The 27,632-nt window shown below is 36.2% G+C and overlaps 1 protein-coding gene across 1 annotated transcript in view; it reads right to left on the bottom strand.

Moving 5' to 3' along the window:
• SENP7 (SUMO specific peptidase 7) overlaps window positions 1-27,632 on the bottom strand; it is a 154,235-nt gene that overhangs the window by 53,723 nt on the left and 72,880 nt on the right. The window contains exons 7-8 of the mRNA XM_060150665.1: window positions 25,454-25,648; window positions 2,032-2,147 (exon numbers count right to left, since the gene is read on the bottom strand). Of these exons, the coding sequence (XP_060006648.1) occupies window positions 2,032-2,147; window positions 25,454-25,648 (311 nt within the window). The remainder of the gene's footprint in view (window positions 1-2,031; window positions 2,148-25,453; window positions 25,649-27,632) is intronic.

The raw sequence follows: 27,632 nt of genomic DNA, 5'->3' as shown, positions 1-27,632 counted from the left end.
ATAAAAATAAGATGTTAAATATTTCCAATGTATTATATTCAAAAAAGCAAATGCTACAAGGCAAACTTAATGTACTACAAAAGAAAAGTACATCTAGTGTGGAGAATATATCAATAACTGTGTAATATTTTTGTATAGTGACAGATCATAACTAGACTTATCGTGGTGATCATTTTGAAATATATAGAAATATTGAATTACTATGTCATGTAACAGGAACTAACATAATGCTGTAGGTCAATTATAATTCAAAAACAAAGAAACTCAGAAAAAGAGATAATATTTGTGGTTATCAGAGGCAGGGGGAGGCAGAATTGCAAGACGGCAGTCGACATGTACAAACTTCCTGTTATAAGATAAATAAGTTCTAGGGATGTAATGTATAACATGATAAATATAATTAACACTGCTGTGTGTTATATAGGAAAGTTGTTAGGAGAGTAAATCCTAAGAGTTCTCATCACAAGGAAAATTTTTTTTCTATTTAATTCTGTATCTATATGAGAAGATGGATGTTCACTAAATTCATTGTGATAATCATTTCATGATGTACATAAGTTAAATTCATTACGCTGTACACCTTAAACTTATACAGTGCTGTCAATTATATCTCAAAAAAACTGGAAGTTGACAATGGTATACCTGGGATTTAATTCAGAACTCTCATTAATTTATGGGCTCACGTTAAACAGTTGGTATTAGACACAATTATCTATAGGATGAAAATACGGTGAGTTTCAATAGCTTATTTTCTTAAAAACACTTTACTTAAGAGGAGACCCTTCAGGGATACTAAGAAACTATAAAGTGTTTCTTTTATCGTTCATTTTTTTCCCTGCTGTAAGTCTAAAATTCCACTGTGACTTTGAAGGAATACTGAAGGGCACAAATTAGAAAGCTTTTTATTTAACTATTCCTACTCTACCCAGGAAAGCAATGAAGGTTTAACAGTGTCTTGATAGTATCTGATTGAGGCCACTTGTACAAATATAAGCCCACTTACACTTTTATATTGTAATTAAAGATAATTATTTCTGGGAAAAGGACAATTGGTAAAAAAAAAAAAATGTCTTTCATTATATGCAGATAGTACCTAGTGACCAATTGAAAGATTGTGTCTACAGAGTCACAATACTTTAGAGATTGCCCTCATAAGAGTTGCAGCTGGTTTCTTGTATACATCAAAGATATCAGTCTAGTTTCCTTTTAGGTTTTCCTCCTCTATGAAAAAGACTATTTAAAATATGAAAACAGCTGTGTTCCAAATGAAGTACAAAGAATTTTTACACAGTGTCAGTGAAGGACCCCGTTTCTTGTGAATAATGTACAAAATCATTCAGAAAACAAAATACCTCAACTAGTTTGAAGCTATTAATAATCCAAGAGACCCTTGAAGATGTTAGTTTCACATTTGACTAATGTATAAATTTGTTTTGGTGAAAGCTTTTATAAATTATTTTACGATCTTTATAAGAAGAGACAAAAAGGAGAAAAGAAGTCAATTCATTAACCCGACAGGCAAGGAGGCCTACAGTGAATTTTCAGAAGTCTGGGATGTATTTACCTTTAAATTTGGGCTAATAGTGGCTTGTATTGGCATCCTCCTAGAGTCGAGAGAAATCCTAATGAATAAAGAATGTATTTCATAGTAGGAGGATAGACAGTGGGAAGCTAATAATAATAATCAAGTTAGCAGTAATATCACTTACTAGACATATCCATGGGAGTGACATTTAGAAAGAGTCAAACTAACATTATAACTTTATACCTGTATGCCCAGCCCCAACAAAAAAAAAAAGAAAGAAAATAATAATATTCAAATTTAACTTCTGGATTTTGTAAACAAATCAGGAGATGTATACAAATGGTAAATTTAGCAATTTTCTTTGTGTCACTAAAAAATCTCTTTACTTTCATGTATAAATAAAGTTAGTTAAAAAAATAAAATAAAATAAAGTTAGTTAAAAATATATTATTAAAAATGCAACAGACAAAAATTCAATTGGCAACAGTTTTCTGAGGTTCACTAACCTTTAGGTTGAGTATCAGACATTACAAGTGAAATGCTATCATCATCTCTTCGTTTTTCTTTAGTGTGTGCAGCCTGCTTTGCATAATTATTGTCTGTCTGACTTGGTTGTGAACTCCTGCAAAACAAAATAATATTATACTCAATTCTTCTGAACACAAATGAATTTAGAAGCCAGCTGACATATATTCACGATAAAAATAACAGGTTACAAATGGCATCCTATATAGCAGAGGATGTGATCTGAACTGTAAAAAGAATATTAAAATATGACTTGAGAAATAAGTTCTCATTCCTGTTCTACCTTTAAGTTCTCCATGCTTCTTTGGAAGGAAAAAAACATGATAAGCACAAAACAGAATTGTGCACATGCAAAATGAACAAAGAATAATACAAGTATTAAATACATCGAAGAGGTCTAAAAAGTAAAAATTCCACGAACACAAGTACATGATAATCACACTTATGTGTAATCAAAAAATAAGTCAAAGGTAATTGTTAATATGTTTCAAGCATGGTTCACATATCAAAAGTTATGTACAAAATAAAGTTTGGGGCTTCCCTGGTGGCGCAGTGGTTGCGAGTCCACCTGCCGATGCAGGGAACACGGGTTCATGCCCCGGTCCGGGAAGATCCCACATGCCGCAGAGCGGCTGGGCCCATGAGCCATGGCTGCTGAGCCTGCGCGTCCGGAGCCTGTGCTCCGCAGCAGGAGAGGCCACAACAGTGAGAGGCCTGCGTACCGCAAAAAAATAAAAAAAATTTTTTTTAAATAAAGTTTGGAGTGTAGTTACAAATTTTACCTACAGAGAAAATAATTTAAAATATAACCTACTGGTTAAATACATAAAATATAATACTGTGTGAAAAACAAGTTTTGGATGATGAGCATAATATCACTATTAATGAAAACATAATACAATAGTAGTAGGGGATTTCAATACCTCACCCCACTTTCAGTAATCATTAGGTCATCCAGACCACACACACAAAAAAAAATCAAAAAGGAAACATTGGATTGAACCGTAAACTTGACCAAATAGACCTGACATGCATTTATAAAACATAAACACAGAACATTCTCCATGATAAGTCACATGATAGGCCACAATGCGAGACTTAGCAAATTTAAGAAGACTAAAATCTACAAAATATCTTCCCCAACCAAACATATAAAATGAGAAATCAATAACAGGAGGAAAGCTGAAAAATTCACAAGTATATGGAGGTTAAACAATATGCTACTGAAAACCAACTGGTCAAAGAAAAAAATCAAAAGGAAGATCAAGAAATATCTTGAAACAAATGAAAATGTGAGCATAAAATGTCAAAATCTATGGAATGTTCTACGAGGGAAGTTAATAGCAATAAATGCCTACATTAAAAAACAAGAAAGAACTCCAATAAACAACCTCACTTTACACCTCTTGGAACTAGAAAAAGAACACATGAAGCCCAAACTAAGCACAAGGAAAGAAACAACAAAGATCAGAGCAGAAGTAAATAAAATAAAAATAAGAAAAACAACAGAAAAGATAAACAAAACTAAGAGCTAGTTTTTTCAAAAAATAAAGTTGACAAACCTTTAGCTAGACGAACCAAGAAAAAAAAGACTCAAATCAAAACAGATCATCAAGAGACTACAATAAGTAATTATATGCCAACAATATGGATAACCTAAGAGCTGGTTTTCTGGGGGCAAAAAACCTTTTGGCTAGACTAAAGGAAAAAAGAGAAGACTTGTAAATAAAATCATTACAACTGGTAGCACAGAAATATGAATATCATATGAATAAAATATGAATATCATAAGTGACTATTACAAACAATTGTACATCAAGTCATATAACCTAGAAGAAATGGACAAATATGTAGAAACATATAACCTACCAAACTGAATCATGAAGAAAAAGAAAATCTGAACAGATCAATAACAAGGAGACTGAATTAGTAATCAAAAACCTCCCAACACAGAGAAGCCCAGGACCAAATGGTTTCACTGGTAATTCTACCAAACAATTAAAGAAGAATTAATGACAATCCTTCTCAAACTCTTCCAAAAATTTTAAGAGGAGGGAACACTTCTATACTCATTTTGCAAGGCCATCACTACACTAATACCAAAGCCAGTTAAGAACACTACAGGAAAAGAAAACTATACACCAAAATACCCTTAATGAATAGAGATGCGAAAATTCTCATCAAAGTACTGGAAACCAAATTCCACAACACACGTTAAAAGGATCAAACACCATGAGCAAGTGCAACTTATTGCAGAGATGCAAGAATGGTACAACATCCAAAAATCAATCAATGTGATAAACCACATTAATAAAATAAAAGATAAAAATCATCTGATCCCTCAAAAGATACAGAAAAAGCATTTGACAAAATTCAACAGCCTTTCATGATAAAACCCTCAAAAACCTGGGTATAAAAGGAACATACCACAACATAATAAAGGCCAATGTCACAAACCCACAGCTAACATCATATTAAACAGTAAAAATTAAAAGCTTCACCTCTAAGATGAAGAACAAGACAAGGGTGCCCACTCTCACCACTCTTATTCAACGCAGTACTGGAAATCCTGGCTAGACAAATTAGACAAGAAAAACTAAATAAATAAAAGGCATCCAAATCAGAAAGGAAAAAGTAAAACTGTCATTATTTGCAGATGATATGATCTTATAGAAAGAAAACCCTAGAAAATCCAGCAAAAAACTGAGAATAAATGAATTCACTAAAGTTGCAGGATACAAAGTCAACACACTACAATCAGTTGCATTTCTATACACTAACAATGAACTATCTGAAAGAGAAATTAAGAAAAAATACCATTTATAACTATAGCAAAAAGAATAAAATTATACTTATGAATAAATATAACCTAGAAGAAGAAAAACCTGTACACTGAAAACTATAAGATACTGATGAAAGAAACTGAAGACACAAATAAATGGGAAGATATTCTATACTCATGGATTGGAAAAATTAATTTTGTTAAGATGTTCATCCTACCCAAAGCAACCTACAGATTCAAAGCAATCCCTATCAACATTCTAATGGCCTTTTTCACAGAAATAGAACAGTCTTAAAATTTGTATGGAACTACTAAAGACCCCAAATAGCCAAAGCAATCTTGAGAAAGAAAAACAAAGCCAGAGGAATCACACGTCATGATTTCAAACTACATTACAAAACCACAGTAATCAAAACAATATAGTATTGGCATAAAAACAGACACATAAATGAATGAAACAGAATAGAGAGCCAGAAATTAATCCATGCATATATGGTCAACTCCTGTATGATAAAGGCGCTAAGAATACACAATGGGAAAAGGAGAGTCTCTTCAATAACTGATGTTGGGAAAACTTGACAGCCACATGCAAAAGAATGAAACTGTATAAATATCTTATACCATATACAAAAATCAACACAAAATGGATTAAACACTTAAATGTATGACCTGAAACCATACAACTCCTAGAAAAAAACATGAGAGTAAGTACCTTCACAATGATCTTGGCAATGATTTTTTGGATTAAACACCAAAACAAAGGCAACAAAAGAAAATTAAAAAGTGGGACCAAAAAGCTGCACAGCAAAGGAAACCTTCAATAAAATTAAAAGGCAACCCATGGGGCTTCCCTGGTGGCACAGTGGTTGAGAGTCCGCCTGCCGATGCAGGGGACACAGGTTTGTGCCCCAGACCGGGAAGATCCCACATGCCGCGGAGCGGCTGGGCCCGTGAGCCATGGCCGCTGAGCCTGCGCGTCCTCCGCAACAGGAGAGGCCACAACAGTGAGAGGCCCGCGTACCGAAAAAAAAAACAACAAAAAAAAGGCAACCCATGGAATAGGAGAAAATATTTGTAAATCATGTATCTGATAAGGGAGTTAATATCCAAAATATATAAAGAATTCATACAACTCAACCAAAAAAGTAGAACAATTTCATTAAAAAATAGGCAGAAAAACCGAACAGAGGTTTTTCCAAAGAAGACTACAAATGACCAACAGGTACATGAAAAGGAGCTCAACATCCACTAATCATCAGGGAAATGTGTATCAAAACCACAGTGAGGTATAATCTCACACATGTGAGAAAGACTATTATCAAAAGATAAGAAAGAAGTGTTGGCAAGGATGTGGAGTGCTGTGGGAATGTAAATTACTGCAGCCACTATGGAAAACAGTATGAAGGTTCCTCAAAAAATTAAAAATAGAACTAATATACGATCCAGCAATTCCACTTCTTAGTATGTATCCTTAGGAAACAAAAGCACTCTCTCAAAAAGATATACACACCCCCATGTTCACTGCAGCATTATTTGCAACAGCCAAGACATGGAAACAACATAAGTGTCCGTCAATAGATGAATGGATAAAGAAAATGTGACACTGACACACACACACACACACACACACACACACAGGATGGAATATTATTCAGTCATAAAAAAAGAAATCCTGCCATTTGTGACAACATGAATGAACCTTGGACAAAGACAAATACTGTACAATCTCACTTATATGTGGAATCTAAATTTAAAAACAGACAAACACACACCTAGATACAGACAACAGATTGGCGGCTGCCAGAGCCAGGGGCATGAAATGACTGAAGGTGGTAAAAAGGTACAAGTTTCCAGTTGTAAGAGAAATAAGTCCTGGAGATGTAAGGTACAGCATGATGACTATAGATGACAACAGTGTACTATATATTTGAAAGTTGATAAGATAGTAGATCTTAAAAGTTCTCATCAAGAGAAAGAAAACTGGGACTTCCCTGTTGGTCCAGTGGTTAAGACTCTGCGCTCCCAATGCAGGGGGGCTGGGTTCAAGCCCTGGTCAGGGAACTAGATCCCGCATGCCACAACTAAGAGCCAGCGCAGCCAAATAAATAAATATTTAAAAAAAGAGAAAAAAAACTGTAACTATGTGCCGTGATGGATGTTAACTAAACTTACTGTGTTACTCATTTTGCAATATATACATATATGAGATTATGTTGTACACCTAAAACTAATACAATATTCTGTCAGTAACATATCAATAAACTAGTTTTTAAAAGCAAATTGATAAACAATTGGGAAAGCAATTTGGTACTAATTAGACTAGCCATAGAATGAATTCAATCTTTACTGACAATCTTCTCACCCATGATAACTATAATTAACAAAACAACTCATTATGGTATTATTTAAGTGGGTAAAAATTTTGAAATAAAAAACTATATAAAATTATTAACCTACAGCATTCCTTTACAGTAGAATATATTATACAGTAATTACTCCATTTTCAAAACTACTTAACATAGAAGTTTTTTAAATTTTATTGAAGTACAGTTGATTTACAATGTTGTTAATTTCTGTTGTACACCAAAGTGATTCAGTTATATGTATATATATTCTTTTTCATGTTCTTTTCCATCACGGTTTATCACAGGATATTGAATATAGTTCCCTGTGCTATACAGTAGGATCTTGTTGTTATCCATCCTATATACAATAATTTGCATCTGCTAATCCCAAACTCCCAATTCTTCCCTCCCCCACCCCCACTTACAAATTTTTACATTTATAAAAGTACTAAAAAGTCAGACACCAAGAATAAATCAAAGATCCCTGTACAATAAAATATGAAGTACATACCAAGTGACCTCAGGAAGATTGCAGAGTAGGAAACACCTACCATGTTCTCACCTAGACAACAACTGCACTGGCAGAATCTGTATGATGTAACTACTTTGGAATTCTGGAGTCTACGGAAGGCTTACAACTTCCAGTCAAAAGGTTCAACAGTAAATTGCAGTTAATTTTGGTCAACTTAGGCAATTTGGATGGTAGCAGTTACCTATGCCCAGCTTGGAGGCAAGCAGCAATGCCCAAGTTCCTAAAACAGTTTGCACAGGCTTACAATTACCAACATGAGCAATAAGGACCTCATCCTCCAAATACTGGGAATCTGTATTCTGATCACTGATTGCTATCTCTGATCGTGGATAAGCAGACATAGAGACAGGCAGCCATTGCCACAACAACCACTACCATTGTTGCAACAATCTCCCCATCCAGCTAAAACAACTTCCAAGAGATTTAAAGAACTAGCACCTATTTTATTTCCTCCCTTCATTTTTCCCATTTTCTCCTTATGGGAACCAAACATTTAAGGACTAGGACATTAAAACGTAATCACATGTACAAGGAAATTTAGAATGTCACAGACATAACCAGGGAAAGACACAGGTTCAGAAAAAACCTGAAAAGACCTTTTGTTTACATATCAGGCTGATCCCTGGAAGAGGGACATGTTACAACAATTTAAAAAACTAACAAAGGGAAAAAATCCAGCAAACGCTGGGGAAGGGAGAATCTGATTTTCAGACTTGGCATCTTATCAGATCCAAATGTAAAATTTTCAACAACAAAAATTCATAAGACATACAAAGAAACAGGAAAGTATGGCCAATTCAACAGAAAAAAAAATTAATCAACAGAACCTGTCCCTGAAAAGATCCAGTTGGCAGCTTCAATAGACAAAGACATTAAAACGACTATCTTAAAGATCCTCAGGGACTTCCCTGGTGGTACAGTAGTTAAGACTCCGTGCTTCCAAAGCAGGGGATGCAGGTTTGATCCCCGGTCAGTCGGGGAACAAAAATCCCACATGCTACGTGATGCGGAGAAATTTTAAAAAAAGAAAAAAGATGGGCTTCCCTGGTGGCGCAGTGGTTAAAAATCTGCCTGCCAATGCAGGGGACACAGGTTCAAGCCCTGGTCCGGGAAGATCCCACATGCCGTGGAGCAGCTAGGCCCGTGAGCCACAACTACTGAGCCTGCGCGTCTGGAGCCTGTGCTCCACAACAAGAGAGGCCGTGATAGTGAGAGGCCCGCGCACCGCGATGAAGAGTGGCCCCCGCTTGCCACAGCTAGAGAAAGCCCTCGCACAGAAACGAAGACCCAACACAGCCAAAAATAAATAAATTAATTAATTAAAAAAAAAAAAAGAAAAATATCTTGGACAAAAGTCAAGAAAATGACTTATGATAAAATGAAAATATCAATAAAAGACAAAATACACAAATGAACCAAAAGGAAATTCTGGAGCTAAAAAAGTATAATAACTGAAATGAAAATTTATTAGAGAGATTCAAAAGCAGATTTGAGCAGGGAGAAGAAACAAGAAGAAACGGTCACTGAACCTGAAAATATGATCATGGAAATGACCAAATCTGAGGAACAGAAAGAAGAAAAAAAATTTTTTTTAATAAATTTATTTATTTATTTTTTGGCTGTGTTGGATCTTCATTGCTGCGCACAGGCTTCCTCTAGTTGCGGCGAGCAGGGGCTACTCTTCGTCGCCACGCCCAGGCTTCTTTTTGCAGTGGCTTCTCTTTGTTACAGAGCATGGGCTCCAGAGCGCAGGCTCAATAGTTATAGCCCATGGGCTTAGTTACTCCACGGAATGTGGGATGTTCCCGGACAAGGGCTCGAACCCATGCCCCCTGCATTGGCAGGCAGATTCTTAACCACTGTGCCACCAGGGAAGGCCCAGAAAGAAGAAATATTTAAGAAAAGTAAACAGAGCCTAAGGGACCTATGGGACACCAAAAAATGGACTAATATACACATTGTTGGAGTCTCAGAGGAGAAGAGAAAGGGGCAAAGATATTATTGGAATAAATATCACCAAAGAATTCCAAATTTGATGAAAAAAATGAATATAAATACCCAAAAAGCTCAAGGAACTACATGTAGAGTAAACTGAATGAGATCTACACCAAGAAATGTTATAATCAAATTGTCCAAAGACAAAGACAAAGAGAGTATCTTGAAAGCACCAAGCAAAATGTGACTCATCACACACAAAAGATCCTCAATAAGATTATGAGCACATTTCTCATCAATAACCATGCTGGCCAGAAGGCACTGAATTGGTATATTCAAAGGACTAAAGGAAAAAACTGTCAACAGGAAATCCTATATCTGGCCAAACTGTCCTTCAAAAATTAGGACAAAATTAAGATATTCTAAGACAATCAAAAGCTGAGGGCGGGGGCTTCCCTGGTGGTGCAGTGGTTGAGAGTCCGCCTGCCGATGCAGGGGACATGGGTTCGTGCCCTGGTCCGGGAAGATCCCACATGCCACGGAGCAGCTGGGCCCGTGAGCCATGGCCGCTGAGCCTGTGCGTCCGGAGCCTGTGCTCTGCAACGGGAGAGGCCACAACAGTGAGAGGCCCGCATACCGCAAAAAAAAAAAAAAAAAAAAAGCTGAGGGCGTTCATTACCACTATAAGAAAAAACAGCCCTATAAGAAAAACTAAAGAGAGTCTTCATGTTGAAATGACAGGACATTAGACAGTAATTCAAAGCCATATTAAGAAATAAAGATAACTGGTAAAAGTAAATTCATAGACAATTATAAAATCAGGTATTGTAACTGGTTTGTAACTTGCCCATTTACTTTCTACATGATTTAAGCCAGGGGTCCCCAATCCCCGGGTCATGGACTGCTATTGGTCCACACGGCCTGTTACGAACTAGGCTGCACAGCAGGAGGTGAGCAGCCAGTAGGCAAGTGAAGCTTCATCTGCCACTACCCATCACTCCCCATCGCTCCCCATCGCATTACCGCCTGAACCATCACTCACATTACCGCCTGAACCACCCCCCCGACCCCCGTCCATGGAAAAACTGTCTTCCATGAAACTGGTCCCTGGTGCCAAAAATGTTGGGGACCACTGACTTAAGAAACTAATGCATTTTTTAAATTATTAGACTATGATTTGAACAAACAATTCATAAAGATATCATTTTATGACATCAGTAATTGAAAGGATGTGAGGACAGAGCTATAGAGGAGCACAGTTCTGAATGTTATTGAAATTAAGCTGGCATAAATTCAAATTAGCATGTTATAACTTTAGAATGTTAAATGTAATCCTCATGATAACCACAAAGAAATCAGCTATAGAATACAGACAAAAGGAAATGAGAATGAAATCAAAAAGCTTCACTATGAAAAAACAAGTAAACACAGAGAAAGACAGTAATGTAGGAAATAAGGGGCAAAAAAGCTATAAGGTGTATAGAAAACAAATATCAAAATCACAGAAAGTCCTTCCTTATCAATAACTGCTTTAATTGTAATTAATTCAACCCCAAACAAAAGATAAAGACTGGAAGAATGGATTAAAAATATATGATCCAAGACTTCCTTGGCAGTCCAGTGGTTAAGACTCTGCACTTCCACCACAGGGGGTGCAGGTTGAATCCCTGGTCGGGGAACTAAGATCCCGCATGCTGCATGGCATGGCAAAAAAAAAAAAGATCCAACTATAGGCTGTCTACAAGAGACTCACTTTAGATGCAAAGACACAAATAGGTTGAAAGTGAAAATATGAAAAAAGATATTCTATGCAAATACTAGCCTAAAGAGAGCAAGGGTGGCTATACTTACATCAGACAAAATAGACCTTAAATCAGAAGTTCACAGGAGAGAAAGAAGGACATTATATATTAGTACAAGGTTCAATACAACAGGTGATTTAACAATTGTAAATACTTACACATCTAATATTATCAAAATATATTAAGGAAAAAAATTGATAGAACAGAAGGAAGAAACAGACATTTTCACAGTAATAGTTGAAGACTTCAATACCCCACTCTCAACAGGAACAGAACAACCTGAGAGAAGATATGTAAGGAATTAGAGGACTTAAACAAATAAAATAAACCTACGAGACCTAACCATCATATACAGAATACTCTACCCAACAAGAGAATATGTATTCTTCTCAAGTGTACAAAGGACATTCTCCATGACAGCTGTATTTTAAGACAAAAAAACTACATCTCAACAGATTTAGAAAGATAAATATCATACAAGACATCTTCTCTGACCACACAGGATGAAGTTAGAAATCAGTAACAGAAGGAAAACTGGAATACTCACATCTTTGGAAATCAAACAACACACTCTGAAGCAAGCAATGGGTGTAAGAAGATATCAAAAGGAAACAGAAAACGCTGAGGGATAAATGAAAATGAAAGGACAACATATCAAAACACATGGGATGAAGCAAAAGCAGTGCTAAAGGAGAAATATACAGCTATAGATGCTTACACCAAAAAAGAAGAAATATCTCATATCAACAACCTAACTTTACAACTTAAGGAACTAGAAAAAGAACAAACTAAATTCAAAGGTAGTGGAAGTAATAAAATAATAAAGATAAGAGCAGAGATAAAAAGAGAATGGGAGAAAAAAAAGAGAAAAATCAACAAAACCAAAAGTTCGTTCTTCAGAAAGATCAATAAAATCAACAGACCTTTAGCTAGATGGACTAAGAAAACGAAGAGAAGACTCAAATTAATAAAATCAGAAATGAAAATTAAAACATTACGACCAGCCCGACAGAAATAAAAAGGATTAGAAGAGAGTACGATGAACAACTATATGAATTGGATAATGTAGATGAAATTAACAAATTCCTACTGACACAAAACCTACTAAATCACAAATAAATAGAAAATCTGAATAGACCCATAACTAGTAAGGACATTGAGTCAGTAACCAAAAACCTCCCAATAAAGGAAAGCCCTGGAATTGACAGCCTCAATCGGTGAATTCTACCAAACTTTTAAAGAACAACTAACAGATAATCTTTTCAAACTCTTCCAAAAACCTGAAGATGATGGAATACATCCTCATTCTGTGAGGTCAAGCATTGCCCTGATAGCAAATCAATTCAAAGACACTACAATAAAAATATAGGCCAATATCCCCAAGGAACATTGATGCAAAAATCCTCAATAAAATACCTCAAATGGCTCATATGGTTATATACCTTAACTACATGGATTTACTCCCAGGATGCAAGGATGGTTCAACATACAAAAATCTATCAATATAACACACCACATTAACAGAATAAAAGTGTAAAACCACATGGTCATGTCAATTAATGCAGAAAAAGCACTCCACAAAATTCAATACCTTTTGCTAATAACTAAAAAATAAAATTCGACAATCTAGGAATAGAAACAAACTACTCACCTCAACATAGTAAAAACCATATATTAAAAATGCACAGGAAACATCAAACTCAACGATGAAAGATTGACAGCTTTTCTTCTAGGATCAGGAATAACGCAAGGATGCCCACTTTTACCACTTCTAATCAACACAGTACTAGAAGTTCTAGCCAGAGCACTTATACAAGAAAAAGAAATATAAAAGCATCGAAACTGGAAAGAAATAATCTGTGTTTGCAGATGATATGATCTTACATGTAGGAAACTCTAAAGATTACACATACACAAAAACAAAACTGTTAGAATTAATAAACAACAACAAAAAAAGGAAACTAAGAGAACAATCTATTTACAATAGCTTCAAGAAGAGAAAAAGAAACTTAGCACTTAACCAAGGAGACAAAAGACGTGTACAATGAAAACTATAAAACGTGGCTGAAAGAAATTAAAGAAGACATTAATAAATGGAAACACATCCCATGTTCATGGATTGGAAGGCTTAATATTGTTAAGATGTCAATACTACCTAAAGCAATCTACACACTGAATTCAATCTTATCAAAACTGCAGTAGCATTTCTTGCAGAAATATAAAAACTTATCCTAAAACGCATACATGACCTTAAGGAAACCGGAAGAGCCAAAAACAATCTTCAACAAATTTGGAGGTCTCACACTCCCTGATTTCAAAAATTACTACAAAGCTATAATAATCAAAACACCATGGAACTGGCATAAAGACAGATATAGAGATCAATGTAATAGAACAACACCCAGAAATAAACCCTTGCATATATGGCAGATAATTTTCACATGGCTGCCAAGACCATTCAGTGGGGAAAGGACAGCCTTTTCAACAAAGCATGTGGAGAAACAGAATATCCACATGCAAAAAGAATGAAGATGGACCCTCACCTAACACCCTACACAAAAGTTAACTCAAAATGCATCAAAGGCCTAAATGCATAAGCTGAAACTATAAAACTCTAGGCATAGGGGAAAATGTTCATGACACTGGATTTGGCAAAAATTTCTTGTATATGACACCAAAGCATGGGCAAAAAATGGAAACATAGATATATTGGACTTTATCAAAACTGAAACTTCTGTACATCAAGTGGCAGTATCAGTAGAATAAAAGTCAACCCACAAAATGGGAGAAAATATTTGCAAATCATATTTCTGATAATATATTAATATTCAGAATATAGAGAGAACTCCTAAAACTCAAAAATAAAAAACAGAAGACGGCATACTAGGATGATGGGGAATTCACATCTCCGCACAACTAGGACACTTACCAGGCACTGGTGGGGAACCATGGACACCAAAAAGGACAGAAGGAAGCCCCAGCAAGTGGTTGTTTCAATTATACTTTTATTTTTCCTAATATATTTTTTATCTTTCTAATTTTATTTTGTTTTTTATTCTTTGATACTGTACTGCTCTTTTTCTTTATTGCTTGCTTTTTTTTTTTTTTTTTTTTTTTACTGTGCCACAAAGCTTGCGGGATCTTGGTACCCATTCCGGATGTCGGGCCCAAGCTACTGTGGTGGGAGCTCCGAGTCCAAACTGCTGGACTAAGAGAGAACCTCAGACCCCAGTGACTATTAATTGGAGTGAAGCCTCCCAGAGGTCCTCATCTCAGCACCATGACCCAGCTCTATCCAACTGGCTGCAAACTTCAGTGTTGTAAGTCTCAGGCGAAACAACCAGTAAGACAGGAATACAGCACCACCCAGGAAAAAAAAAAAGAAACAACAAAAACACATGTTACAGATGAAGAAGCTAGGTAAAAACATACAAGACCAAATAAATGAAGACGAGATACATAACTTACCTGAAAAAGAATTCAGAGTAACGATAGAAAAGATGATCCAAATTCTCGGAAACAGATGGAGAAAATACAAGAGACATTTAACAAGGATCTAGAGAACTAAAGAGCAAATAAACAGTGAGGAACAACATAATTACTGAAATTAAAAATACTCTAGAAGGAAGCAATGGCAGAATAACTGAGGCAGAAAAAACAGATAAGCAAGCTGGAAGATAAAATAGTGGAAATAACTGCCAGGGAGCAGAAAAAAGAAAGAACACAATTGAGGACAGTCTCGGAGACCGCTGGGGCATCATTAAATGCATCAACATTCGAATTATACAGGTCCCAGAAGAGGAAGAGAAAAAGAAAGGATATGAGGAAATATTTGAAAAGATTATAGTTGGAAACTTCCCTAACATGGGAAAGGAAATACTCATTCAACTCCAGGAAGCACAGACAGTCCCATGCAGGATAAATCCAAGAAGAAATAAACCAAGACACATATTAATCAAACTATCAAAAATTAAATACAGGGCTTCCCTGATGGCGCAATGGTTGAGAGTCTGCCTACCGATGCAGGGGACGGGGGTTCGTGCCGCAGTCCAGAAAATCTCACATGCCGCGAAGCGGCTGGGCCTGTGAGCCATGGCCGCTGAACCTGCGTGTCCAGAGCGTGTGCTCCGCAACAGGAGAGTCCACAACAGTGAGAGGCCCGTGTTACGCAAAACAAAAAAAATTAAAAAATAAATACAAACAAAAAATATTAAAAGCAGCAAGGGAAAAGCAACAAGTAACATATAAGGGAATGACCATAAGGTTAACAGCCGATCTTTCAGCAGAAACTCTGCAAACCAGAAGGGAGTGGGCAGGACATATTTAAGTGATAAACGGGAAAAACCTGCAACCAAGACTACTCTATCCAGCAAGGATCTCATTCAGATTCGACAGAGAAATTAAAACTTTTACAGACAAGCAAAATCTAAGAGAATTCGGCACCACCAAACCAGCTTTACAAAAATGCTAAAGCAAATTCTCTGGGCAGGAAACACAAAAGAATGAAAAGACCTACAAAAACAAACCAAAAACAATTAGGAAAATGGTAATAGGAAAATACATATCGATAACTACCTTAAATGTAAATAGATTAAATGCTCCAGCCAAAAGACCCAGGCTGACTGAATAGATACAAAAACAAGACCTGTATACACGCTGTCCACAACAGACCCACTTCAGACCTAGGGACATGTACAGAATGAACGTGAGGGGATGGAAAAAGATATTCCATGCAAATGGAAATCAACAGAAAGCTGAAGCAGCAATTCTCATATCAGACAAAACAGAATGTAAAATAAAGACTATTACAAGAGACAAAGAAGGACACTATAAAATGATCAAGCGATCGAACTAGGAAGAAGATATAACAATTGTAAATATATATGCACCCAACACAGGAACACCTCAATACATAAGGCAAATGCTAACAGCCATAAAAGGGGAAATTGACAGTAACACAATAATAGTAGGGGACTTTAAAACAACTTTCACCAATGGACAGATCACCCAAAATGAAAATAAATAAGGAAACACAAGGTTTAAATGATACATTAAACAAGATGGACTTAATTGATACTTACAGGACATTCCATCCCAAAACAACAGAATACACTTTCTTCTCAAGTGCTCATGGAATACTCTCCAGGATAGACCATATCATGAGTCACAAATCAAGCCTTGGTAAATTTAAGAAGATTGAAATCATATCAAGTATCTTTTCAGACCACAACACTATGAGACTAGGTAGGTATCGATTACAGCACAGAAGCTGTAAAAAATACAAACACATGGAGGCTAGACAATATGCTACTAAATAACCAAGAAATCACTGAAGAAATCAAAGAGGAAATCAAAAAATACCTAGAAATAAATGACAATGAAAACATGACCACCCAAAACCTATGTGAGGCAGCAAAAGCAGTTCTAAGAGGGAAGTTTATAGCAATATAATCCTACCTCAAGAAACAAGAAACATCTCAAATAAACAATCTAACCTTATGCCTAAAGCAATTAGAGAAAGAAGAACAAAAAACCCCCAAAGTTAGCAGAAGGAAAGAAATCATAAAGATCATATCAGAAATAAATGAAAAAGAAATGAAGGAAATGATAGCAAACATCAATAAAACTAAAAGCTGGTTCTTTCAAAAGATAAACAAAATTGATAAACCATTAGCCAGACTCATCAAGAAAAAAAGGGAGAAGACTCAAAAGAATTAGAAATGAAAAAGGGAAGTAACAACTGACACTGCAGAAATACAAAGGATCAAGAGAGATTACTACAAGCAACTATATGCCAATAAAATGGACAACCTAGAAGAAATGCACAAATTCTTAGAAAAGCACTACCTCCCAAGACTGAACCAGGAAGAAATAGAAAATATAAACAGAACAATCACAAGCACTGAATTTGAAAGTGAGATTAAAAATCTTCCAACAAACAAACGCCCAGGACCAGATGGCTTAACAGGTGAATTCTATCAAACATTTAGAGAAGAGTTAACACCTATCCTTCTAAAACTCTTCCAAAACATAGCAGAAGGAGGAACACTCCCGAACTCATTCTACGAGGACAGCATCACCCTGATACCAAAGCCAGAAAAAGGCGTCACAAAAAAAGAAAACTACAGGCCAATATCACTGATGAACATAGATGCAAAAATCCTCAACAATATCCTAGCAAACAGAATCCAAAAGCACATTAAAAGGATCATATACCATGATCAAGTGCAGTTTATGCAAGGATTCTTAAATATACGCAAATCAGTCCTTGTGATACACCATATTAACAAACTGGAGGATGAAAACCATATGATTATCTCAATACATGCAGAAAAAGCTTTCCACAAAATTCAACACCAATTTATGATAAAAACTCTCCAGACAGTAGACACAGAGGGAACCTACCTCAACATAATAAAGGCCATATATGACAAACCCACAGCCAACATCATTCTCAATTGTGAAAAACTGAAAACACTTCCTCTAAGATCAGGAACAAGACAAGATTGCCCACTCTCACCACTATTATTCAACACAGTTTTGGTAGTTATAGCCACAGCAATCAGAGAAGAAAAAGAAAGAAAAGGAATCCAAATTGGAAAAGAAGAAGTAAAACTGTCACTGTTTGCAGATGACATGATACTATACATAGAGAATCCTAAAGATGTTACCGAAAACTACTAGAGCTAATCAATGAATTTGGTAGAGTAGCAGGATACGAAATTAATACACAGTAATCTCTTATATTCCTATACACTAATGACAAAGAATCTGAAAGAGAAATTAAAGGAACACTCCCATTTACCATTGCAACAAAGGGTAAAATATCTAGGAATAAACCTACCTAAGGAGAGAAAAGCCTACATGCAGAAAACTATGACACTGATGAAAGAAATTAGAGACGATACAAACGGATGGAGAGATATATACCATGCTCTTGGAGTGAAAGAATCAACATTGTGAAAATGACTATACTACCCAAAGCAATCTACAGATTCAATGCAATCCCTATCAAATTACCAATGGCATTTTTCACAGAACTAGAACAGAAAATTGCAATTTGTATGGAAACACAAAAGACCCCGAATAGCCAAAGCAATCTTGAGAAAGAAAAACGGAGCTGGAGAATCAGGCTCCCTGACTTTAGACTATACTACAAAGCTACAGTAATCAAGACAGGATGGTACTGGCACAGAAACAGAAATATACATCAGTGGGACAGGATAGAAAGCCCAGAGATAAACCCATGCACATATGGTCACCTTATCGTTGATAAAGGAAGCACGAATATACAATGGAGAAAAGACAGCCTCTTAAATAAGTGGTGCTGGGAAAACTGGATGGCTACATGTAAAAGAATGAAATTAGAAAACTCCCTAACACCATACACAAAAATAAACTCAAAATGGATTAAAGACCTAAATGTAATGCCGGATACTATCAAACTCTTAGAGGAAAACATAGGCAGAACACTCTATGACGTAAATCACAGCAAGATCCTTTTTGACCCACCTCCCACAGAAATGGAAATAAAAACAAAAATATACAAATGGGACCCAATGACACTTAAAAGCTTTTGCACAGCAAAGGAAACCATAAACAAGACGAAAAGACAACCCTCAGAATGGGAGAAAATATTTGCAAACGAAGCAACTGACAAAAGATTAACCTCTAAAATATACAAGCAGATCATGAAGCTCAATATCAAAAAAACAAACAACCCAATCCAAAACTGGGCAGAGGACCTAAATAGACATTACTCCAAAGATATACAAATTGCCAAGACACACATGAAAAGATGCTCAACATCACTAATTATTAGAGAAATGAAAATCAAAACTACAATGAGGTATCACCTCACACTGGTCAGAATGGCCACCATCAAAAAATCCAGAAACAATAAATGCTGGAGAGGGTGTGGAGAAAAGGGAACCCTCTTGCACTGTAGATGGGAATGTAAATTGATACAGCACTATGGAGAACAGTATGGAGGTTCCTTAAAAAACTAAAAGTAGGACTACCATATGACCCAGCAGTCCCACTACTGGGCATATACCCTGAGAAAACCATAATTCAAAAAGAGTCATGTACCACAATGTTCACTGAAGCTCTATTTACAATAGCCACGACATGGAAGCAACCTAAGTGTCCACTGACAGATGAATTGATAAAGAAGATGTGGCACATATATACAATGGAATATTACTCAGCCATAAAAAGAAACGAAATTGAATTATTTGTAGTGAGGCGGATGGACCTAGAGTCTGTCATACAGAGTGAAGTAAGTCAGAAAGAGAAAAGCGAATACCGTGTGCTAACACGTATATATGGAATCTAAAAAAAAAAATAAAGTTCTGATGAACCTAGGGGCAGGACATGAATAAACACACAGACGTAGAGAATGGACTTGAGAACAAGGGGAGCGGGAAGGGTAAGCTGGGACGAAGTGAGAGAGTAACATTGACATATATACACTACCAAATGTAAAACAGATAGCTAGTGAGAAGCAGCAGCATAGCACAGGGAGATCAGCTTGTTGCTCTGCAACCACCTAGAGGGGTGGGACAGGGAGGGTGGGAGGGAGATGCAAGAGGGAGGGGATATGGGGATATATGTATGCATATAGCTGATTCACTTTGTTATACAGCAGAAACTAACACAACATTGTAAAGCAATTATACTCCAATAATGATGTTAAAAAATAAAGAAATAAAAAACAACCTGATTCATCAATGGGCAAAGGAGCTGAACAGACAGTTCTCCAAAGAAGATACATGAATGGCCAATAAACTCATGAAAAAGATGTTCAATATCAGTAATTACTAGGAAAAAACATATCAAAAGCACAATGAGATATCACTTCACACCCATTAGGATGGCCATTATGTAAACACAAAAAATAACAAGTGTTACCAATGATGTCTAAAAACCAGGACCCTTGTGCACTGCTGTGTCAATGTAAAATGGTACAGTTACTACAGAGAACAGTGTGGGGGTTACTCAAAAAATTAATAATAGAATTAAATGATCCAGCAATTCCACTTTCAGATATACACCCAAAATAATTAAAAGCAGAAACACAGATACTTGTACACTGATGTTCATAACAGTGTTATTATTCACAATAGCCAAAAAGTGGAGGCAACCCATGTATCCATAGACATTTATATCAGACTCCAGAAAGGCAAAAAGGAACCAAAACAATTAGAAAAGTTATCTCCAGACTGTTATTCTGGGTCTAATATCTCACTCAAAACATCACAAATTAAACTGTAGTTCACTGATCTATTTTTATACTTGGGGTTGAGGAGGTCTTTCCAAGAATAAACCAAAACACTGGGGTCAAACACTGACAGGTTTTACAAAATAAAACTTTAAGTATCAATACTACAGAAGTTAGTATAAACAAAGTAAAATTACAAATAGGAAACCTAAAAAAATTTTTGCAACACATATAACAAAGAGTTAGTACCTTTCATAAGAGTTCTTATAAATCAGTAAGAAACAAATGAAACACCCCAATACATGCAAAGACTAAAGAAGAAACTCATGTGCGAAATACAAAATCCATCTTCACTAAAATAATGACTGAAATGAAAACAATTTATTGAAAACAATTATGTTTATTTTTGCCAACAGGTCATCAAAATATTTCAATGATATCACTTAATTCTGGATAAAGTACAGGAGAATGGCACTACAAGATTTGTAAGATTAAGTACACAAAGATATATATATAAATCCATTTATTGGGACTTCCCTGGTGACGCAGTGGTTAAGAATCCGCCTGCCAATGCAGGGGACACGGGTTCGATCCCTGGTCTGGGAGGATCCCACTTGCCGCAGAGCAACTAAGCCCATGAGCCACAACTACTGAGCCTGCACTCTACAGCCAGTGAGCCACAACTACTGAGCCTGTATGCCACAACTACTGAAGCCCGTGTGCCTAGAGCCCATGCTCTGCAACAAGAGAAGCCACCACTATGAGAAGCCCGTGCACCACAACGAAGAGTAGCCACCGCTTGCTGCAACTAGAGAAAGCCTGCATGCAGCAACGAAGACCCAACACAGCCAAAACTAAATAAATAAACTTAATGGACTTCCCTGGTGGCACAGTGGTTAAGAATCCGCCTGCCAATGCAGGGGACACAGGTTTGAGCCCTGGTCTGGGAAGATCCCACATGCCGCGAGGCAACTAAGCCCATGCACCACAACAACAGAGCCTGTGCTCTAGAGCCCATGAGCCACAACTACTGAGCCCGTGTGCTGCAACTACTGAAGGCCAAGCACCTAGAGCCCGTGCTCTGCAACGAGAAGCCACTACAATGAGAAGCCCATGCACCGCAACAAAGAGTAGCCCCTGCTCGACACAACCAGAGAAAACCCACACACAGCAACGAAGACCCAATGCAGCCAAAAATAAATAAATAAATTAAAAAAATAAATTTATAAAAAAGGATAACTCCATTTATTATGGCATTGTTATACAGATAAAAAATGAAAAATACCCTAAATGTCCACCCATAAGGAAGTAAATATATGTAAAAGAAGATAAAATAGATCTCTATGTATTGATGTAAAAAGTTATCAAATTGAAAGATAATAAGTGATTTTCTCATTTACTCCTCCAGCATACCTAGGTATTATTATCTTATCTTACAGATGGGCTAAACTGAGGTACAGAGAAAGAGAAGTTAAGCAAATTGCCTGAGCTGCAATTCAAGTCTGTACTAAATGAGTTAATACAGGTATGGCATTTATCACAGTGTAATATCATATTAAAGACTTAATAAATATTACTTAAAATTTGTTATAGGAATAGTATAAAGGTTAATAATTAAGTATCTATATGTTAAAATAAATTGGCATCTAGAAAAAGCAAATATGCTACTTCAAGGTGACCATTTTAATTTAAATTTCCTATTCACTTTTGGTGTTTTCTATTAATCCTTTATTTTTGGCATAAAACACAAGACTTTTTTTCCTATATAATTACATTCAGGCTGTCATTAAAGTTGGTAATAACAGCTCTGAACAATAAAGACAAGCTAAGGCTAAAGTAAGATTTTTAGCCTTCATATAACATTTTTTCATATGTATCATCAAGGGCACAAGCATTGGGTTTTCAGAGGAAACCTCCTCAGTTTTCAGCCATAGCCCCCATTCTTCAACCCACCAACTTCTAGTTGCTACTTGACATTCTGTCTTTGTAACAAAGTTGGCCACATTCTCTACAATAAGAGAACAGTAACAATAATGTCAGAACATCATGTTTCCTTCTGAGAAGATCTAATTTCTATTTACTCTTTCTGATTTTAAGACAGGCAAACTAGGAGGAGGTTGGTTACAAGAGTCCCCTCCTCGAGCCTATCCTGTATTCATCCTGTATTTAGTTTTAATGGGGCATATCTACTGAAGTGATGATATGGCCATACTTAAAATTTATGGGGCACTCTGGATTCTCCTCAAAATGAACTCATTTTAAGGGAAGAGAGAACTAGTTTGGTTTAAGGAGTACAATACTCCTTAAACCACATGGTAATACTAGTATGGCTGTGGCAATTGTGACTACCATTTATTGGTTACCTATCAAGTTCTAGGCATTTTACATAGGTTATCTCCTTAAATCTGCACAATAATCCTATAAGGTGTGTATAATTATCCCTGTTTTAAAGATAGAATAGGTAACTTGCCCAAGGTAAGTCAGCATGTTAGCAGTACAGCTAAAATCTGAATCCAGGCGTCTGGCTCCAAAGTCTATGCTTATTCTAAATGCAAGAATCAAAGAAAGAATATTACCACGAAGAGAATGAATTTCCAGAGTCCATATCAAATACCACCTGGAAATTTCCTTACTATTTGGAAAGGACCTTAGGAGAGTTCTCACTGAATAGATTTTAGAAAGAGCCAGAAATTTTAGAGTTGTTACTAGTAAACCTTAGCCCCAGGTTGGTATAAAGCCTGAAAAGTATAGATTACAATTTGATAGTTTCACAGAATCCTCACAATAGTGCTATTTTTCATAACAGCATGAATGTGCACTCACATCATTTGAATTCCATGGGAACAGTACATAAGTGACTTTCTCTACAGAAAGTATCTTCAATAATAATTTTTTGTATGGTATTTTATTTTCATAAAGAATTCTCACAAGTGAGATTTTAAAATGATTATACACAATTTTGTAAGGTTAGAAACATTATTCAAAATTATTTCTCTTGGGCTTCCCTGGTGGCGCAGTGGTTGAGAGTCTGCCTGCCCATGCAGGGGACACGGGTTCGTGCCCCGGTCCGGGAAGATCCCACATGCCGCGGAGCAGCTGGGCCCGTGAGCCATGGCCGCTGAGCCTGCACGTCCGAAGCCTGTGCTCCGCAACAGGAGAGGCCACAACAGTGAGAGGCCCGCGTACCGCAAAAAAAAAAAAAAAAAAAAAAAAAAAAATATATATATATATATATATATATATTTCTCTTTTTACAACTAAGGAAACCAAAGATCAAGGTTAAATGACATGAACATTAACCCAAGTGCACAAAATTCAATATGTATTGAGCTAAGCACTGGATATAAATGTAAATAAGATATGATCTCTCCTTAAGGATCTCATGGTCTAGTACAGGAGGCAAATATAAACACTTATAGTGCAAAATGATAAATGCATTTCTACTATCTCTGATTCTACATTAAATTTATTAGTAACTGGATAATGCCACTGGAGCTTTTCTTTTTCAGCAAATTCATAAAAAGTATAAAGTTAAAATTGTCACTGAGAATTTACTAAGTAGAACCTAAGTGAAACACAAAATATTTTCCAAAAGGAGAAAAATTCGTAAAATTTTTAAGTTCATAAGAAATAAACAGAGTTTATAAAAACAGAATGTGTTAGAAATTAAGAAATTTGTTATAGATATTTTAAAAGGCAACCATAAATACTCTTTAACGTAACTAGGCTTACAAGAGAAATACAAACCAGAAGTTACCTTTTGGTTGGGGGTAGAGGGACAATTAAGACTGGATCAATAATTTTTCACTCAGATCAAAACTATTTATTGTACTGGTGGAAAGCAGAAAATAAAATAGAGAAGTTCACGGTAAATGAAAGTTAAAAGATCTAGTACTATTTACTAACTGACATCCCCTAGCTTTTTACTGCAAATTTTTTTCTTATTTACAGCCCCCAAATGAGCCTCTGCTAAAGCTTAAAACAAAAGCAACTGCTGATTTCCATTTCTCTTATCAGTACAGTAAGCCATGTTTGTTAATGGAATTCAGCTATCTCAGGCCATTTTTTGTGAAGAATGCATTCAGTCATTCATTCAGCAGATATTTAATGGCCAGGTACAGTTCTAGAATATGAGTATACAAATAGTGAATAAGAAAAGATGGAGGGGGGCTTCCCTGGTGGCACAGTGGTTGAGAGTCCACCTGCCGATGCAGTGGACACGGGTTCGTGCCCCGGTCCAGGAAGATCCCACATGCCGCGGAGCGGCTGGACCCGTGAGCCACAGCCGCTGAACCTGCACGTCTGGAGCCTGTGCTCCGCAACGGGAGAGGCCACAACAGTGAGAGGCCCGCGTACCGCAAAAAGAAAAAGAAAAAAAGAAAAGATGGGTGTGGATGGACGGACGGACAGATGGATGGATGGATAGAGAGAAAGCCAGATGGATGAATAGGACAAAGAAGGCGAAGGAATAGACAGATGTCAGGAGAATGAATTTCAATTATACCAGACAAATAAACTGAAATAGGTAACTAAATTTTCATTAAGAGTCTGCCTCCATTTTCCCAAAACACAAGTAGAGTGACCGGTACTGTCTGAAACTGATTATTAGCTACGGACTGTTGGTTCCAATAGCCGTTCCAGCCACCAGGGGAGAAAAGTTATACTAGCCATCAGAGCACAGCTGCCTCTCATTTAGCAGTAACATATCTGTGGGGGAAGAATAGAGGAAGGCTCATGAGAATAAGTAAAATATTTATTTTGAGTAAAGTTATCACTAAACATACCTTTCAGATAAAAAGGAGCTCTTGTGAGGATTTAGATTTTGACAAGATTCTAGGCTGCCATCAGATGATGAAGAAAGCTGCTCTGATTGCAAGTTGTCTGTATCACCCAAACTGGCCTCAGTTACAGGTGAGGTCTTTATGTATTTTCTTCCTAACTCCGTTCCCAGGACATTCGTCAATATAACTCTGGGTATCCTGTCATATAAAATAACAAACACTGTACTGTACTGAAATTTGCAGTAAAAAAAATTCTAGGAAGTTGAATTTTCAAGCATTTTCAACTCAGTACAAGTAAGCTATTAGAATTATATCACCCTAGAAATCAGCCCATAAAAACTCAAAATGTTGGATGAACACTCTTTTTTTTGTTTCTAGAAATACTTGTATCTTATAAATTGGCATAGATTGGCATGCCACTATAATGGCTTAACTGTACTTAGTGGATGCTATTGGGGTTGTTTAAAATTTTAACCAGTTTTTCTCAAAAAATGCTTTTTCTTTTCCAGTAGTTATTAAAAACACAGATACTACAAACCAATTCAATAAATCTTTATTCTTCTCCTTCAACAGAAAGGTCCTTGGTAAATAACAATACTCATAATTGGTAAATGACAAATGCTAAATCCAATAAGGAAGACATCATTCAGATTGTATCTATGGTAATGATAGAGTCCTTAAGTGAAACAGCACATACACTGATGGTAATAAATACTCTTTATATAATAGCACCAGGGAAAAGGGTCAACAAAATAAATGTTTAGTAAAGTGTAATTTTTAACACTCCAAACTTTTTTAAAGTGGTGGTTTCATATCATCCTTAAACAGAAGAGGATAGCCTAATCTTCTCCTGGTTAGCCAGTTGTTACTATAAACAACTGATGTTCTTTTCCACACTACAATGATGCCCTCAAGGCAACTATCTGTCCTGAATTGACTGGCCCAGGCCAAATTATTGTGATTTTTTTACTTCACATTAGTGTATTTTTTAAGTTTCCTATCTCCTCTTTATCAGATGTCCCCCTTGACTGTTACCCATATGTCACTTGAAGCACTTTATTGACCTTTTGTGAGAGACAATACATAACACCTAGAAAGGGCCAGAGTACTTTTGTTTAAGTAAAAAAATGTGAGCTTCCCTGTACTTTGTTACATCTGCTGTAGTTCTCAGAGGTACTCTGTTTTCACTACATAGAGGCACTGTGTTTTTTTCACTATGTTCCAGATAATGTAAAATTTCAGCTCATAGGAGAACTTTAAAATAACTTAGCCTTCTCTTTATTTTAAACATGAAGAACTCAAAGTTCAGAAAAGTTAAATGGTTGCCCAAGTATAAGCAACTCTTCCTGGAAGAAGGACCTTGGCCAATTATCTTTTGGTTCTTTTAATTTTATCCCATTACACTGCATCCTCAATACTAACCTGCCACAGCATCAAGATAACTGAGCTTTTCTGTAGATACTTCAGGAAACTTTAAAAATATCCATTTCCAGAACAACCTCCACAAAAAAATGTACTGGGTTGATTAACCAGTATATGATCTAAAAACAAGGCTAGCAGTAAATACAACTCTCTGAACTCAGAGTTCGAGTGAAGGAAGAAAGCAAAGAAAGTTAGCCATTTAGTACAACCACTAACTGTGGGGAGAGGAGGACAGAGATATTTTTCTATCTCCCCTCATGATTTAAATCTCTAAGAATCCTATTTATTATTGTCTGCTTTGTATATTTGATGTCTGACAGAACCCTTCTTAAAATCCTCGAATTGAAGTAGGAATGAAGACAATACAGGACCAGTAAGGAGTCTCAAGATTTCTTCTGTCTGACCTCACACTAGGAATTGCTGTGAAATAAATCACTAAAGAAAACTCAACTACAGTTCTCAATGCTTTAGGAAAAATGCAGGAATATTAGAAGAGAGAATTTTATTGGGTAAGAACTATTTTTTTCCAAATAGTTTGGCACAATTAAAATTTTACTTACTTTTAAGAGATGAGAGAATCTGATATACTAGTTGATAGCTCATTTTAAGAGCAGATGATACACTCTTTTTATGGTCCCCTATCATTACTGAATTCTAAAATGTGGCTCATAATGAAAATAATCCAAGAACCGTAGTGTTTATAAAGAGAAAATTTGGGGCACAGAGGAAGAAATACCAAAGAAATATCAGCTATAATTTA

Source organism: Lagenorhynchus albirostris, chromosome 5 (assembly GCF_949774975.1).
Source record: "Lagenorhynchus albirostris chromosome 5, mLagAlb1.1, whole genome shotgun sequence".
Classification (NCBI taxonomy): Eukaryota; Metazoa; Chordata; class Mammalia; order Artiodactyla; family Delphinidae; genus Lagenorhynchus; species Lagenorhynchus albirostris.
Note: the sequence above shows the minus strand (reverse complement) of the source record. Positions and strands in the feature narration are given on the sequence as shown.